The following is a 13,602-nucleotide window of genomic DNA, read 5'->3' as shown; positions in this document are numbered from 1 at the left end:
GATTTCACGAGTCATTCCATTTTGTCTCACTCTGTAACACCCGCCGTGGGCGTCTCCCAGAATCCTTAGCTCCTTGACCATCCCAATCATCTCTGGGGCAAATCATGAGTTGTACACTGGAAGAAACAGCAGCAGCCACTCCTGTTTGCTTCTGGAAGGGCTGCAGAGAGTCTTACCATGGATGAGAGGGAGGAAAGGCTGTGGGATGTTGCCTGGTGCCCTGAAATCTCTGAAAGCCTGGTTTTTCTTCTGAAACATGACAGGATCCTGATCTAACCTGGAAATGTCTAACCTGTGATATGATACTTGCTTTGATGAACTATTTTGAAGGTCCTCATTACAAAGGGGTTCGAATCATGAGGCAAAGACATAGACATTAGGTAGAGCATGAACCAAATACAAAGAAAGCTTTAGGGGCCGGTGACAAAGCTCAGGAAGAATGTTTCTCCCGCGCGTCTGCATGTGTGAGGCCCAGTTCTGCTCCCAGCAGAAGAAACTGAATGAATGAATGAATAAGTAAATATGACCAGGCATACAGACATACATAAGCAAACAAATAAGATGGAGTAAGGAAAATGATGGAGGGGTGTGGCTAACACAATTATTGTATGAAGATCCAAGGAAAAGGAGAAAATTTTAGACAATTGTTTAATAAGGCCAAGAGGAGGTGATGCATCCAGATGTTTGGAATTTAGTCTTTGAGGTGACTGGAGTGTGCAAAAAAGGGAATTTTAGGGAAAAGATAAGGAGAAATTTTGCCATTGGAATAAATGGAACACTTTAAAAGGCAAATATTTATGACTTGAAACACTACACTATCCCAACTCCAATACTTTGGAGTTACAACCTCAATGCAGACTTATGACCCAAACTGTGAAATCTGGATGTTTCTGGGATCGAAATAATGTTTATGTAAGTGAACAAGAGAGCACCTCACTCCCAGAGCCAGAGAAATGCCACAGAGCTCCAACTCTAATTACATTGTAAATAAGATGAAAACCAGTTTTTGAGACTGTGTAGATAAGGCAAAGGGAAGACTAAGGTTAATTTTGTGCATTCAATGTATTTAGAAAAGAGTTTGCTCAAACCTTGATTATCAAAAAAAACCTGAAATATGTTTAATATTAGACATCTACTGACCAAGTCTAAAAATCAAAGTATCTATTGAAGTAGGAGTTACAGCTGGGTCCTTAACGTTTGTAATAAAATCATGGGAGGCAGGTCACTTGGCAGGCTGTAGACTGGAAAGGCAGCCCAGGATGAGGAAGTGCTAAACTCACCTGTGGCAGGCTGAGAGGCGTCACACACTAGATGTCAATGACACCGTGGAAAGGTCCCCCAGCTGTGTGCAGTCTCTCCACAGTGTGCCACAGGCTGGACAGAGCTAGAGGGTCAGAGCTTGCCATCCGACAGAGGCTATACAACCAGATCCAGAGGTTCAGAAGTACCCCCACTTCAAAAGCACCAAGGCACCTCTACTCTGGCTAGCTCTTACCTGAGTGAAGAGAAGACAGGTCACCCGTAAGACGTGTGAGTGGGACACCCAGACCTGGGAAGCTGAGAGTAACAAAAGACCAAGACAAGGGCCTAGTGGAGAACAGATCTGCAGACCTAGACAGGGAGACGATAATAGAGCTCTAACTCCTGGATCCATGTACTCATTTCATGTTTTTATTGTCTTCTGGGCCATCCGGGTTGAGCACGGAGTCAGAGAAGTAGAACATGGGTCCAAAAATGACTTTCATGATTTTTACAAGCAGTGAAACACATGGCCCACACTACAGGAAGCAGCTGCCCATTGTCTGCAAATGAGTGAACACTGATGTTTGTTTAATAAACCCAGAGAAGACATCAGTTTGGATAAAGTACTGAGGCCTTGAGACAGTGGTTTTGGTGAGGTCAGTAAAAGACAAGCATTTTACTGCTGCCACACAAATCATCTATGAACACCAATGAGACAAAGTCTGTGCACTAGCACTCGGACCTCAAGCCCTCCCCATCTCTCTTCCTCTCTCCTCAGCCCTCCCCATTTCCCTTCTTTCTCTCTTCACAGCCCTTATTTGTCTCCCCGCAGCCCCTTGGACACCTCTGCTCCTTTCTTCCCATGACAATTACCTATCATCACCTAAAGGGGAAAGCTTAGACCTTTAACTCTTCCTGTGACAGAACAACCAGACACATAATTTTCTTCAAAATTTATTTTTGAATGATTGGTCTTCATCATCCTTGTAAATGATATTTGGGATTTAAAAGGTTTGCACCATTCTTAAATGTGATTTCCACAGAGCAGTGCATCTCGAGAGCTATAATAAAATATACTGGGAAATACTGTACCACTTACCAAATTGCAATTTCCAAACCTTTAGTGAATGACTGCTGAACTTTGTCACTATAAACCTCAATAAAACCACATCCCAAAAGGATTCGTCACTGCTCAGCTAATCTCCCCACCCACTCCGCACCTCAGTGCATCACTCCACAACTCTGTCAGTGGACATTGAAATCACTATGCTACCTGCACGAGGCCCTTTGAGGTATTTAAATTTTCAAGTCATGTCACCTCAGATGTCATGGGTTTCTTACCTCTTCTCCTGAGAGGTCTTCACCTATTGTCCTCCCCTCACTTAAGAGTTCGTCCATCCTCAGACACCAACTGTTATCTATAGGTATAGGATTCACATTCAGAAACATCCAGTTCCAAAATGAGTGTGTTTAACAAGCTCAGCTTCGTTAGCTCGAGGCACCCTCCTCTGTGACACTCACCCCACCAGACTTCACCCTCACCTCCCTACTGACGTGGATGACCTGGGTTCTACAAGCCCCTCTCAGTCCCGCCATCAGACTGACTTCCCAGGGACAGATCAACAGCTACATCACTGGGACTTCTTCCCGTTCAAACGCTGTTCTCACAGTTCTGATCAGAGTCTGTCATCTGATAGGGGCTGCAGAACGTAGCTCAGAGACCCTCACTCTCCTTTCCATACATCAGTACTTCTCAGCCTTCCTAATGCTGCGACCCCTTAATTCAGCTCCTTATGCTGTGCTGACCCTAAACCACACAGTTATTTTTGCTGCCGCCTCATAACTGCAGTTTTGCTACGGCTATGAATTGTAATGTAAATATCTATGTTTTCTAATGGTCTTAGGCAACCCCTGTGAAAAGGTCATTCAACCCCCCAAAGAGGTCATGACTCTCAGGTTGAGAACTGCTGCCATACACCAACAGTGTCGTTCTTGCCTCCATGGCTTATGCTTATTTCATTGTATATGTCTGCCCCACTGCATGTGTTCTACTTAAGGACACTTCTACGGTGTGCAACAGAATGTACGATGCATTACATCATTGTGATGCATCAGATATTAAGTAAATTGCTGAGTCAGTGACAGAATGGAAAAGTTAGCATGGAGGGTGGACAGGAAAGCTGAGTCATTGGTAACCGGGGAGTCATGTGACCCCTCCAAGAAAAGCACTTCCCGTCTTTCCATGATGATATAGAAGGCCTGGGGTGAGCATTACAAGAAGCTGCTTGACTCAGCACATTCTAGAGAGGAAGAATAAAAGCAAAGAAGGGAGTGCATCAGAGGCTGCAGCTCTTCAGTCCACAAGATCTTCTGATGTTTATGGATGTTGATGAATATTTAGCTGGAGACTCTTCCTGCCCTGGAAGGACTGGGGAGACCAGATCAGCCTCCCTCAGAGGAACAGAAGCAGAGGGTGTGGAAGGAAGGCAGCAGAAAGACAAAGGGGGTGAATGAACATCTTCATGGATGCTTCAGGAGCTCTGTCACTACAAAGGTCACAGGTCTCAGTCACCCTACACGCTTTCTGTTTATGCTCTGAAAGACTTATTTACCCTGCCAGACCTCCTGTAGGAAGCTTTCCCATGATAATTTCATCTCAGATGACATGGAAATAGTGATGTTGGGAAAACAACTAGAAAAGACTAAATATCCTTTTCTAGCAAGAGACAGAAGGAAAAAGGGTTCTTCCTCTGAATGATGTAGTCCTTACTCTAATCTTTGGGTTGCATATTGCACCTTTCCATCTTTATGAAGGGGATCAACATGGATTGATTTCCTAGGGTCTCATAGCAGCCCCGTATTATGCTGAGGGCCCTGTGTTCCTGATTTCTGTGGAACCCAATTTCCTCTAAAATGTCCTCAGAAATATGAAGATATAGTGAGTTTCCTCTGTGCCTATTTTAATCTCCAACATTTTTCCTTTAAACTTTACATCATTGGAAAACCAAATCACATGAACAAGTTTTAAGGATCTTGTTGAATGTGACTCTCAGCTTGACCAAATGGCTGAAGTCACTGGTCTTGATTACACTAAATGTACATTTCATCTGGGCTGCCAAGTGTTTGGCTGACAGTCTACATGGGAAAGAGTCAAGACTGAAGCTGAATATAATCAGGAAAACACAGACACCTAAGGGGTCATCACAGACTGAGTTAAAATGAAGAAGCAATGTCATCTTCCTCCCAGGGGTTCCCCTTTTCCCCCTTTTCCTTCTTCCGCATGTACCACAGGTGAGTAGCACATGGGCATTATTTCCCTCCATGCCTAAATTCCCCTCTCTACTTTTTAAGTTCTTAGATGCTCCGATCCCTAGAAGACTTCTTCTCTGGCCTCCAAGAATTCACCATGTGCTCCACCACACACCTGTCCAGTAAACGCCCCCCCCCAATTTTCTACTTCTAAGTAATTTTGTAGTACCTACATGTGTTTATTGTACAACTGATGTCACTTTCCATGAACTGCTTCTTTCTTGGCCTTTGTGGCCTGGGATCATAGACCTTATTTGTTCTGATAGATTCTACAGAGAGCAGATAATCTTCGAGATGCTCCCTTGGTGTGAAGATCCCCTTAGAGGCTTTGAAGTGCCCTAGGTTCAGTACAGCAAAATAGGAGGCAAAATGCTTTTGTTTCACCCTTTCTTCCCCTCTGTTGAGTTGCCTGAAATACTCAGGAATGTCAAGTGGACAAAGGTCATCTGTTATTTTCAGCTCTGAGATTTTATCTATCATCCCAGTATCAGAATAAAATTCTAGTCTAAGCTTCTCTTACATGCTGCATCCATCTGGAACTTTCTCAGAGAGGACTATGAAGATATGGATACTTTCAAATGTCACAAATTAATTTCAGGAGGAAATAAGAATCTACGTGAACCTTGTGGCACATATCTGCAGATTGCCATTAAAGATAGGTGGTTCTCCAGTTGCCTCTTCCTGTGGGTTGCAACTGTTATGAGAATGGTAGGGACTAAACTAAGGAACTGAATTGTATGGAAAAGGAGATTATTTTTGCGTTGTTAGCTCATCCTAGATCATTGGGAAGAATATTGGAAATATACTACAAAGACCTGATCTTGAGATTCTATACTACTCTTTCCTGTAGTACCAATTAGAATGACTAAGCCATAAAATTCTGCCTAGATTCATTCAGCTAGACAAGTCTCTGTATTTCCTTGATGTGTTGAAGCCATATGGAGCAAAGGTTCCTCAGGGTGAGTCTCCAGATGTTGGAGCCTTTCTTCTTTGGGGCAGGAGGGAGGAGTGATCAAACACTCAGAGCTATGAGCTGTCAGTCATCACAGGATGGATACGCTGTAGATCACCTGATTTCATAAAGAAAAGGAAGTGAGAGACAAGACAGCTCACCAAAGTAGAGGTGAGACTAATGAGCTCCATCTTCGGGTATCTCAGGAATCTTTCAGATAAGCCATCGAGGAGAGAGATAGAAGAAAGCCTTTTAGGCAACACTGTGTTACATAATGAGAGATGAGACATGGCACTGAAAGTCACTGGGAAATAAATTTTGATCCTTCGAAGCTTGCTCAAAAGTATACTATATGTCCTTGTTCAGTTGTTGCTACCTACCCCCATTTCTTCCTGATATCTATTACCCATGGCTGCGACCCATAGACAAAATGGCTGCATGTTTGCTGTTGTGAGACAAAGCTTGCTTCTAATCACCATAGATATGAGGCAACAAGAGACATTTTTCTAGAAAATCTAGGCTCCAGTATCTTTTTAAATATACATATGTATATATAGATATATAGATAGATATGGATATATCCTATAGCACTTAGAATTGCTTTTGTCACTCAGTATCTCTGTACAATAAATGGTTCTGTTGTTGTTCAATCTGCTAAACAATGAGATCAATGAATATATTGTGGTGTTGTGTCAACCACTGTATCTTTTTTGCTGCTTGGGATGACTGGCCTAAAGTTATTGCTAAGAAAAGAAAGAGCAGTCCTATAGTCTGAAAGGAGCTGACTTGGCTCTAAGAGCTAATGCTATGATGTTCTTCTGTTGAATACACACATTTCACATATTTCACAAACCCGCAACAACAGCCATGCTGACTCTGGCCATCAGGGAGTAAACCACAAACAGGGTCATTCTTGAAGCACACAAAGACAAGAGCATTGTCTAAATCCCACACCACTAGATAGCTACTCTTTTAGCTAATGTGAGTGACTATTGCCTCTTTAGCATTTATAGCTTTAATCTGCCTCATTGATTTAGTTAAAAAGATGAAGATATTTTTAATCTTGATGTAGAAAACAAATAGTAAAGAATATTTAACCAATTTATGGTTGACAATAATGTAGATTAGAAGTTGTATTGTTTAGTATCTTGTGCCTTTTGACAGCATCAAAACTTCAGCTCCCTGTTTTAGCAACCATGGCAGGCTAACATGTGCCTACATGACCTTTCCACTCCTGTTCTGGTTACTAGGAGGTCAGATGCCCTTCTCGTGGCAAGCAATCAATCAGAAGTTAGCTGGCAGGACTGTGCTTTGTGGCCCTGGGTGTGCTTTATAGACAAGTGCACAACAGTGACATCCAGACCATAGCAACCGCTCCTGGCCATAACAACCAGTTGACCAATCAACACAGGGCAGGTCATCCAAACCTGGAAATGCACCAATCCTGAAACTCTTTCATACTCCTAGACACTTCCCTTATGCTGTCCTTTAAAATCCCTGCATTGTGGTTTCTCAGGATCTTTTGTCCAGCTGTGATGAGTAGATAAAATGCCTGAGTTAATGGGGTTAGCTCATTAAACAATGACAATAAAAGACTCTTTACCTTTGCACCAAAATGGGCCTCTTGGTGATTTTGGGGTTCAGAATTTGGGCACAACACCTGCATGTATGCATGTGCACCACTAAATGCCTGGTGCCCATGGAGATAAGAAGAGAGCATTAGCCACCCTAGGACTGAAGTTAAGATGTTTGTAAGCCAGCATGCCAGCTTGTGGGCACTGGGAAACAACCCTAGGTCCTCTGCAAGAATACTAATTGCTCTGAACTACTGAGCCATTTCTCTAGCCCTCTGACAACCTGTTCTTGATGTCGCCAGAGAATCTATTCTCTCCATCATGACAACAAGTCAATCAACAAGACTTTAGTCTACTACCTGTTCCTGGTGCTATTTGGGAGAAGAATAGTAATGGTGTTCAATATAAGTGCATTAATAGAAGAAAAACATCGAATGATTATTTGAAGCATAAGGAATTTCACCAAGGGAAGGTACTAGGGATAGTAGTTAGGAAGGGGAGGGAATGCAGGGAAAGTATTGGAGATTTCTAGCCAAGAGAGAGGTGATACCTCCAACTGGAATCACAGGCTAGGGGACAATATAAACCTTTTAGAAGGTCTAGAATTGTGGACCATCTAAAGAAACACAGCTTCATTAGACTAGCTTCCCACTTACCTCATATTCTCCTGGCCTCCATAATGAGCATTACATGGTAAAATGATTTGTTTTTTAAAATAGATTGTGCCCCTCTTCAGCTTTACTAATGAGTGTGATATGAGAAAGTACCTTTAATAAATGTGTCAGTTGTTTTTCTGTTGTAGTAATAAAACACTACAGAGAAGTTTATTGTGGCTTGCTATTCTAGAGGAATAAATATTCACAACAGCATAACGTGCACAGCAGGACCAAGCAGCAGCCATGATGGCAGCTAAAGAAAGTTTAGAACTCATATTTTTCTAATGAGAGAACAAAGAAGAGAGAGCAAATTAGAAGCAGGACACAAACCTGCACCACCTAAATATCCCCCGAACTTTACTGCCAACTGGGAACCAAATATTCAAATGTTCGAGACCAGGGAGACATCTCTCAACAAAAAATGGGTGATAAATAATCTCATCTAGCACAGTAACATTTGATAAAATGCTAAACTATTAGGGCAAAAAGGACACTTTAGCATGTGTAATGATCTAAGATTTGAAAATATCCTTGGGACAAGAGATCCCAGTAGACAGAAAAAAAATCAGAAAGGAGGGCTATTCAATCCTTCCACCTTCTTTCATTCATTCCTCTTTCATTAAGACTAATTGCAACTCATTGATCTGTGGCAATTTCAAAAGGAAGTATAGAGTCCCCATATTTTAAATTGAATAAACTACATCATATAAGGGGTTTTGTTTCAAAAACCCAGAAACTAAAATATGTAGTGAACAAGCAGAAATTCGACATGAAAATGTTTCAATCTACTGCCATCACAAAACTTAAGTCCAAATGGATCAAAGATCTCAACATAAACCCAACCACACTGAACCTCTTAGAAGAGAAAGTAGGTGGTACCCTTGAACAAATTGGTACAGGAGATCACTTCCTGAACGTAACACCAGTAGCACAGACACTGAGATAGACTATTAATAAATGGGACCTCCTGAAACTGAGAGGCTTCTATAAGGCAAAGGACACAATCAACAAGACAAAACGGCAGCCCACAGAATGGGAAGATATTCACTAGCCCCAATCTGACAGAGGGCTGATTTCCAAAATATACCAAAGAACTCAAGAAGGTAGTCATTAAAACACCAAATAATCCAATTAAAAAGTGGGGGACTGAACTAAATAGAGATTTCTCAGTAGAGGAGTCTAAAATGGCTGAAAGACAATTAAGAAAGAGCTCAACATGTCTAGCCATCAGGGAAATACAAATCAAAACAACTCTGAGATACCATCTTGCTCCTGTCAGAATGGCTAAAGGACAGTTTATGCTGGAGAGGATGTGGAGAAGGGGAACACTCCTTCATTGCTGGTGTGAGTACAGACGTGTACAGCCACTTTGGAAATCAGTATGGTGGTTTCTCAGTCTACCTCAAGATCCAGTAATTCTGCTCTTAGGCATATACCCAAAGGATGCACATTCATACAACAAGGACATCTGTTCAACTATGCTCATAGCATCATTATTTGTAATAGCCAGAACCTGTAAGTAACCTAGATGCCCCTCAACCCACGAATGGATGGAGAAAATGTGGTACATTTGCGCAATGGAGTATTACTCGGTGGAAAAAAACAATGAAATCTTGAAATTCACAGGCAAATGGACAGAATAGAAGAAACCCTCCTGAGTGAGGTAATACAGTACAAAAAGACAAACATTCATATATGGATTTTAGACATAGAGCAAAGGATTACCAGCCTACAATCCACACTTCAGAGAAGCTAGGAAACAAGGAGGACCCTAAGAAAGACATACATGTTCCCATGGAGAAGGGGAAAGGGACAAGAGCTCCTGAGAAAATTGGGAACACAGGGGGAGGGAGGTAGGAAAAAAAGAAGGAAAGAAGAGGAGTGGGGAGGAGAACATGACGATTAGGAACACTGAGTAGGGGAAGAATATAGGAAAGCAAGGAAAGAGAATCTTTAATAGAGTGAGACATTATAGGTTTAAAGAGAAATCTGACACTAGAGAATTGTCCAGAGATCCACAAGGATGACCCCAACTAAGAATCTAAGCAATAGTGGAGAGACTACCTTAAATGCCCTTACCCAATAATGAGATTAATGACTACCTTATATGCCATCCTAGAGCTTTCATGCAGTAGATGATGGAAGCAGAAGCAGATACCCACAGCTAAGCACTGCACTCCTGGAATTCCGTTATAGAAAGGGAGGAGTGATGAGTAAAGGGGTCAAGACCAGTCTGACCTGACCAAGTGAGAGCACACAGACCCCAGTCGTAAAGCTAGGGAACCAGCATTGGACCGAACTAAGCTCTCTAAATGTGGGTGCCAGTTAGGAGGCTTGGGCAGTCTGTGGGACCTCTGACAGTGGAACCAGTGTTTATCCCTCATGCACAAATGGAGTTTGCGATGCCATTCCCCATGGAGGGATACTCTTTCAGATCAGATACACAGAGGACAGCCTAGGCCCTCCCCCAAATGATGTGACAGATTTTGATGATCCCCCATGGAAGGCCTCACCATCCCTGGGGAGTGGATGGGGGTAGGGTGGGGGTTGGTGGGAGGCGTGGGAGGATGAGAGGAAGAGGGAACTGGGATTGATATGTAAAATAAGATTGTATCTAAATTAAATTTAGAAAAAGAAAAAATATTACACTAGGTGAGATAAAGTCCAAGAAAGATAAATAATCATGGTTTCTCTCTTTGGTACATCCTTAATTTTACATATATACATAAAATGTGTGTGTATGTGGTGTGAAACATAAGCGAAACTGTGTAGCTGGCAAAGCAGACTAACTGGAGAGAAGATGGATAAGAAAGGGAGGGAAGAAGGGATGAGTTAAAATATCTAATACATAATATACTTACTTGAAAATGTCCCTACCAAACCTGTGTACAACGAATAGATCCCAATTTAAAAGATATCATTTAATTTAAATATAAACAGTACTCTTCTATAATTCTAATGGCAATATGGAAAACAAATAGCAAAATAGGATAGTAGATGAAGCGACAGACAAATTCATCTATAATAGTATATAATAAGACCCAGTAGAAAAAGAGGATTCATATTTATGTCTTAAAGATCACCTGATACAGACAGGCAGTGCTTGTTACTATCTGCTATACAATGTGAGCCACTGAGCAAAGCAGCCTCCATCTTCATCAGATCACCTGTTCCCGATAAAAATACATAAAAACAATCATCAGCTGCCTGTTGATTGTTGCTGTTCCTTCAGAGGATGGTAGGGATAGTGGTAGAAAAGTAGGGAAATGGGGAGGGTCCTTGGACCCTCATCTGAAGTTCCAGGTGCATTTCTGTGCGATTGCAATTTTGCCCTAACTACACAAGACCTGTGAGTCTTGGAAAAGGCTAATGTATGAGCTGGGGTGACTAACTGGTAGGAACTCCATCTAGGTGGCTATGGAGAAGCCATTTTCCATGCTGGGCAAACTTTCCAGTGACGTGGTCTTTCACACTCCTCGTCCATGCTTTATAAATTAACCCACCCACTGGATTCATACTTTGCTTTATTGGTCGGAATGCACAAGGAAAGAGTCCATGCTTTTCATATCTGCCAAAGAAATTCTCAAAACACTGCCTACTCCATTACAGTGTACTAAACATTTTTTTCTGTTAAAAACAACCACATACATGTTGGAAGTTACCAGAATAATTTCATTGATTGTGATGCACACATCAACCTAGTCACTGGCTGCACATTGAAAAGTCATTACCACTCATCAATCATCTTCAATATTCCATGCTTCAAGATCATTTTATCCTCTCACACACAATATCAAATATTCCTTAGAAGATAAATCTGGACAAACTCCTTGACCACATTACATTGGGATAATATTAATAGCCTTCATGACTTTGTTTCTCGTGCATGTCCTACCTGAACATTAGTTCTGGCTTTCATGAGGGGGTGGGTGAGACCCATTCTCTGTCCATTAGCAAATGCATCCCATTCCCAGGACCCAGCAGTTTGATGACTCAACACCCTTAAGAATCAGGAGTTAATCACATCTGATCAAATCATCCATGAATGTTTTTGGAGACATTCATATCACAAAATAAACTCTCACACTACCGTGTGTGTGTGTGTGTGTGTGTGTGTGTGTGTTTGCTCCACTGTCTCTGCAGTTAATTTGAAACGATCAAGCACAGGAAATATATTCTATGTATCTCTATATTCACACTGTCCAGAAAAAATATAAGAGATGGATGGGTTAAAGCATGAGCTGGATGAGTGAAAGAACTGGCAGGTCTCTGGTACACAAGGGAAGCAATGAAAGAGATTTCTTAATTCCTTGCCAGCAATCTGGGAAACATGAGGAAGATGCTGGGACTATTGGCTCTGTCACCTCCCCTGGTTGTGAAAACAGTAGCATGCTTGGGCTGTGTATCACAAGCCTGCCAAGGATAAAAGGGTTGCTGCCCTGGACCATTCACCCACAACCTCTTCAGCACAGCCTTCATCTCCTGCCTTTGCTGTATCTGGTGAGTACCTGACTAGGGACAGGGCCTCACCTTGGTGTGCAGAGAAGACAAGCTGGACTTGACTGGGGAGGAGGAGGTGTCTAATGAGAAGGCAGCAGGGAGAGGACCTGCCAGGGGACAAGGGACAAGGAGGAGAATGCAGACAGGAGCCACTGTGGGCACATCAGCACCTGGTTCTCAGCATTCCCTCTGCTCTTCTGAGAGGTCTGCATCTGCCCAGAGAACTCTCAGAGAGTCGTTTCCCCATCACCCATATTTGCTTCAGCTGACCAGAGAGTTAGAAGTATCAGCATTCCTTCCTGAAAGCAGGGCAGTGAGGAAGACAATGTCTTGCAGGTCATGGAGACCAGTTACCCTTTGCCTTTGTATAGATCATAGGTCAGGAAACAGAGGATCTTAGGAACAGGTCTTTATAAAAGCATTCCAAAAGGAGGCAAGGGCCTAAAGATACTTTCTTTGCTTACCCAGGCTGACTGACTCCTGCCAAGATGTCCTGCCAGCAGAACCAGAAGCAATGCCAGCCTCCTCCCAAGTGCCCCTCCCCCAAGTGCCCCCCAAAGAGCACAGCACAGTGTCTGCCTGCAGCCTCTTCCTGCTGTGCTACAAGCTCTGGGGGCTGCAGTGTTCCCAGCTCTGAGGGAAGCTGCTTCCTGAGCCACCACAGGCGCAGGTCCCACAGATGCAGGCACAGGAGCTCCTCCAGATCCTGTGACCGTGGCAGTGACCAGAAGTCAAGGGGCTCAGATTGTGGCCACAATTCTGGGGGCTGCTGCTGACCTGAACAGTGAAGTTGGGAAAAGAAACATCATCAAAATCAAGTCTGAGAAACTTCCCCAACATGCTCTCCTCGTTCCCAGCTTCCCTGTTACCTTTAAGTGCTGAGATGTCCCATGGGAGCTCAGAGCTCTCCTGGCTCTTCCTGGGCTCGGGATGCCCACAGAGCAATCACTCTGCTAATTTGAGAGTTTGTGATAACTTCCTGGTCAGTTATCATTCTGTACTCAGCCCTGTGGAAAGTAAAGGACTTGTTTACCAACGCCATTGTGTTTGTCATGTCTAGCTCTGCGGATTCTCCTGACCTCTGCTCCACTATCCAGTACTATCTAGCATGTAGAACAGATACTGCCTCCAGAGAGGAACAGTTTGGCAGGGTTGGGCTAGGAAACTACTGGCTATGACTCCATGTCTGTGGAGATCTGACTACCCTGTAGCATGTGTGTAAAGTGCATTGACTAGTACCCAGACTCTGTCAGAAGGCAACGGTTAATATTAGAACAGGTGTTCCTTGATCTCCAACAAAGAAACAGAAAATGGGGAGTCAAATGAAGGCAAAAGCTGGCAGACAGGTTGCTAAGAGTAAGGAAGTAAG

The 13,602-nt window shown here is 42.9% G+C and overlaps 1 protein-coding gene across 1 annotated transcript; it reads left to right on the top strand.

Moving 5' to 3' along the window:
• The first annotated feature begins 12,162 nt into the window (after window positions 1-12,162).
• On the top strand, window positions 12,163-13,269 carry LOC121142220 (late cornified envelope protein 3D-like). Its single transcript, XM_040751509.1, has 2 exons — window positions 12,163-12,233; window positions 12,702-13,269. The coding sequence occupies exon 2, from the start codon at window positions 12,722-12,724 to the stop codon at window positions 13,007-13,009; it is 288 nt and encodes a 95-aa protein (XP_040607443.1). The 5' UTR covers window positions 12,163-12,233; window positions 12,702-12,721; the 3' UTR covers window positions 13,010-13,269.
• Window positions 13,270-13,602: the final 333 nt, after the last annotated feature.

The sequence above is a fragment of the Mesocricetus auratus genome, unplaced genomic scaffold (assembly GCF_017639785.1).
Source record: "Mesocricetus auratus isolate SY011 unplaced genomic scaffold, BCM_Maur_2.0 Super-Scaffold_100009, whole genome shotgun sequence".
NCBI classification, from domain to species: domain Eukaryota; kingdom Metazoa; phylum Chordata; class Mammalia; order Rodentia; family Cricetidae; genus Mesocricetus; species Mesocricetus auratus.
Note: the sequence above shows the minus strand (reverse complement) of the source record. Positions and strands in the feature narration are given on the sequence as shown.

Excerpts from the sequence above, each read along its gene's own strand:
- LOC121142220 (XM_040751509.1), top strand. The coding sequence starts at position 12,722 with ATGTCCTGCCAGCAGAACCAGAAGCAATGCCAGCCTCCTCCCAAGTGC.